At 40.3% G+C, this 4,736-nt stretch overlaps 1 protein-coding gene across 1 annotated transcript; it reads left to right on the forward strand.

The window, feature by feature from the left end:
• The first annotated feature begins 648 nt into the window (after window positions 1-648).
• On the forward strand, window positions 649-3,154 carry LOC141111657 (carbohydrate sulfotransferase 5-like). The gene has a single exon (XM_073603809.1). It carries the CDS (start codon window positions 1,796-1,798, stop codon window positions 2,927-2,929), a length of 1,134 nt encoding a protein of 377 aa, XP_073459910.1. The 5' UTR covers window positions 649-1,795; the 3' UTR covers window positions 2,930-3,154.
• The last annotated feature ends 1,582 nt before the right edge of the window (window positions 3,155-4,736 follow it).

Below are 4,736 nucleotides of genomic sequence, written 5' to 3' on the forward strand. Positions count from 1 at the left end.
CATCAGATTTTCCGACACACAAAGTTTGAGAGCAGGCTATAAAATTTTCCGACAACAAAATCCGTTGTCTTGCATACAAACGGTCACACAAAGTTGTTGGAAAATCCGATCGTTCTGAATGCGGTGACGTAAAACACGTACGTCGGGACTATAAACGGGGCAGTAGCTAATCCGATCGTGTGTACACAAATCCGACGCACAAAGTGCCACACATGCTCAGAATAAATAAAGAGATGAAAGCTATTAGCTACTGCCCCGTTTATAGTCCCGACGTACGTGTTTTACGTCACCGCATTCAGAACGATCGGATTTTCCAACAACTTTGTGTGACCGTTTGTATGCAAGACAAGTTTGAGCCAACATCCGTCGGATAAAATCCTAGGATTTTGTTGTCGGAATATCCGATCAATGTCCGACCGTGTGTATGGGGCATAAGGCTCGGTTCACACTGGAACTGGCTGCAGATCGCACAGGATCGATATGTGTCCCCGTTTTCCGTTTCAGGGCCGAATCTTTGCCTGAATTCGGCCCTGAAACGGAGCCAAAGACACACAACGTTTCTGTGCAATGCGCTCCGCAGCCGCCCCGGTGATATGTGAACCGGCTCCATAGAGATCCGGTCACATTCTCCTGCTATGCGAATTGGATGCGGGTTTCGAACCCAGCCTTAAGCTGTCTACACATTATACAATTTTCTTGTACAATTTTCCTTTAGATTTTCCAAGACCATATAATATGAGGAAAAACCTAAACACTTTTAAATTGTATGCAATCAGGCAGGCCCTTGCACTACATAGTTGAAGGTAAAGCTAAAGGAAATTGAACATAAAAAAGTTGTATAATGTGTAGCCAGCTTTAGGCCCCTTTCACACGGGCGATCTGATCAGGACTGCTTGTCAGTTTTTCAGGGGGACCTGATTGGACCCTCCAGTCTCTTCTATGGAGCGGTGGATGTCAGCAGACACATGCCTATTGCCATCTCATCCTGTCCACCAAAAACAGATGGAAGACCTATTCCCCATCCATCTGGCGGATCGGATGGAAACGGACAGGTGGTTTGTTTCCATCCAATTGCCCCATGGAGGAGAGCGGGGTTCGTGTCTGCTCTGCATAGCGGATCGGACCTGTCATCTGCCTGCTCAGCGGGGATCAGCAGAGAGATCCCCGCTGAGAAAGTGGATCCTGCTTCATGGAGACGCCCATGTGAAAAGGGCTTTAGATAGAGTGGCTGCATTTGTTTTCTTCTTGTAGCCTTTTTTCCCTTTATTTTCACCTTGGTGATCTGGTCAGTAACACACTTCCTGTATTAGCGTGCCCCCCACTCTGGATGAAGGAGCATAGGGGTACATTTGGACAGCAGTATTGTCAGTCTGGAGGGGGGGGGAGTGTTAGATGGACCAGTAGATTTAAATACACTAACAAACTCCAGCTAACACTTTAAAGCAGTTGCAGCAAACTGTTTAATTTTACCTTTTGGGATACAGGTTTTACATAAATAACCGATGAATGTAAGCACCCCTGCCAATGTTGACTGGTTTGTCTCATCCCTGTAACTGATCCATCTGCAAGAGAGCTTGTTCTTTTGAAAAACAGACTTAGTGGCCAGATCACCAGATGAAAATAGAAGAAAGAAATCCTAAAAAAGGAAATGAATGCAGCCATTACATCTAAGAGCAGGTAAGCTTCAATAAAATGTTTGCTTTTGGGTGTATTACCACTTTAAGGATTATGTTTTTTTACCACAGAAGGCAAACTGATTCACTTTCCTTTAACTTAACAGTGAACCTCAGGCATCATGGTCAGAATAAGGTTTTTTGGTTGTGTGCTGGCTGTGCTGACTTTTGTCCATATATTTTTATTATTGTTACTACATCAGCAAAAAATAAATCATATACGAAAAAAAGAGAAAGTCCATCTGCTGATTCTTTCTACATGGAGGTCAGGTTCATCTCTGGTTGGTCAGTTTTTTAGCCAGCACCCCGATGTCTTCTACCTGATGGAGCCAGCTTGGCACGTATGGAATTCTAAGCCTTACTCCAGTGGACATGATCTTCATATGCCAGTGAGAGACTTAATCCAATCGATCTTTAAATGTGACATGTCTGCATTTGACACATACGTGACAAATATGAATGTTTCTGACCTTTTTATGTGGTACAATAGTAGAGCCTTGTGTACACCACCAGCATGCAACTATCTTTCTCATGATAAATACGTTAATGTAACGGCATGTAGACAACTTTGTGGAAATGATTCAATTAGTAAAACAGAAGAAGCATGCAACAGGTATAGTCACATTGTTGTAAAGGAGGTTCGAATTTTTGACCTCAGTGTGATCTATCCTCTTCTAAAAGACCCTTCATTAAACTTCAAAATTCTTCATTTAGTACGTGACCCTCGGGCTGTTGCAAAGTCCCGCAATCAAACCTTTAGAGCACTAGCTGCTGATAATGGCCATGTCTTCAACACAAAAGGAAGAAAAATAAATGATACCAATTTCCTTGTATTGCGAGAAATCTGTCAAAGTCATGCTAACATGTACAAAATGGCTACCAAAGACCCACCCACATTTCTCAATGGAAGATATATGATGATTAGATATGAGGACTTGGTACAAGATCCTTTTGGAAAAGTACAAGAGATGTATAAGTTTGCAAATTTAGAAATGACTGAAAAGGTAAGTGAATGGATTTCTAATGTTACACATGGTCATGGACTACCTACACGAAAGGAAGCCTTTGAGATCACTTCGCGGGATGCGTTAAATGTCTCCCAAGCTTGGAGGACCATGCTACCATTTCAGAATGTCTTACAAATACAGGATGTATGCAAGGATGCCTTGAATACATTTCAGTATCAGTTCATGAAATCTGAGTCACAACAAAGGGATTTGTCAGAGAATTTCATATTGCCAAGGACAAAGCATTAGTTCAGACCATGATTCCTTCATTTTAAGGGGGACGATATTTTGACTTACAGTATATAGAACCGTTTTCTTTATATGATATTATGGACTTAACTTTCTTTATAAATATCGGGTATTATTTTTGAATATCATGACAAAATAAAAATAAACTACATAAATGTTCATCTTTTTTTAGACATCTATTTTGTTGTAAAGTGTTTAGCCAGACCTAGACATCTGTGACCTCCCCAGGATCAGGATGCACAAGACACCATAGGGAATACAGTGGGGAACTGCTGCTGTTGTGCGAGTCGAAGAAATTAAGATTTCTTTGTGTTGCAAATAGCAAAAAGTTTTATTAAAATGGATCTCTCTCTCTCTCTCTCATATATAGTTTTTAAAAAAACAAGAGAAGACACATATGAGAGACATATGGAGGCTGCACACCCCAAAATGGATACAAAAAAATGGAAAATTCTCCCAAGGGGCTTTTTAGCAGCAATAAAAAACAAGTTCCAAGATTAAATAAGTATAAACATTCTTTATTAAAAAGTTCCAATGTCATGTTACAATTCAAATATAACGATACCGGCTAGATGTAGGGGAATCAGATTCCTTTGAATCTCTTCACCCCGCATGCATCAGGGAAGACCAAAGCACTCACTGCTCTGTGACGTCACGCGTATTGCAGCGAAGGTGACGGCGGTGGTCAGGGCTTAGCATTCCGGGACGCCGAGGGAACCACACATGAGCTGCTGACACCGGCGGCCGGGGCACCATGTCTCGTGGGGGGTAGGGAAGGCGGCACCTGCAGGCAATCGCCCCATTTACCAAATGCAGAAGCAACATATAAATATATGGCAGCATGAGGATCAACTCATGATCCCATGCAAGCCTGTATGGACAGTCACTATTCGTGTACGGCGTTATGTAAGTACAGCATTTAACAGCAGATCAACTGGCCCTTTGCTTAAGTTGCTCTTGGGTCAGTTTAGATCATGTTCTTTGTACTATATCCAATTCTAACTTTACCTAATATAACTATTTAACTCTATTAACCTATAGCTATTACCCCTCCCTGCATAATTGCAGCTGGGTATTGGACTACATTGAACATATGGTCTATCTTAACTATGTTGGCACTATAAAATTAATATGCCATTTAATACATAAAAAATACATACACATATTTCCCCTTTTTTTTTCTTTTTATATTGCATTTGGTTCAGGGCTACACTTTTGTAATTTTTGCACTGACATACATGGCAGCTGTTGCTTACTTGATGTATTATCCTAATATTTTTATTAGCACACAGCAGGTGGATTTCACTCACTCACACATTTAGGTTTTTTCATTTCACTATTTTAATATTCAACACTCATTCACATTCTCACATCACTTTATTTTTCAATTAATTTAATTGTTTGATCACTACATTCCTTTCACGGTCAATATCCTCACCTTCATCAATAATATCACATTAATTGGTATTTCCCCTAATTAAAATATAACAATCACTATTTATATAATTAGTTATAAATTTTCATATATTATCATGGTTTTTGAAACATGAGCCCATATAATGTTAACCAATGTTGACGGTGAGCATGCACACTGTCAATATTTATATTAATTTACTAGGCACTTTTCAACCCAATTACATTGCAATTATCTATTACTTGGATTATTCCTCTTTATCTAATATATAACATATTTTTGCTGCACGGGTGTTTGTTGCAGGTGTTGCTTCTTCTGCCTCTCCAAGGGTGTCCAGAGTTTGGCTCCTTGTGAGTCCTTCTGTTGCTGAGCCCTTCACCCTTGGGGGTAATT

Source organism: Aquarana catesbeiana, linkage group LG11, assembly GCF_042186555.1.
Source record: "Aquarana catesbeiana isolate 2022-GZ linkage group LG11, ASM4218655v1, whole genome shotgun sequence".
Taxonomy (NCBI): Eukaryota; Metazoa; Chordata; class Amphibia; order Anura; family Ranidae; genus Aquarana; species Aquarana catesbeiana.

Coding starts and splice junctions, on each gene's coding strand:
- LOC141111657 (XM_073603809.1), top strand. CDS start 1,796: ATGGTCAGAATAAGGTTTTTTGGTTGTGTGCTGGCTGTGCTGACTTTT.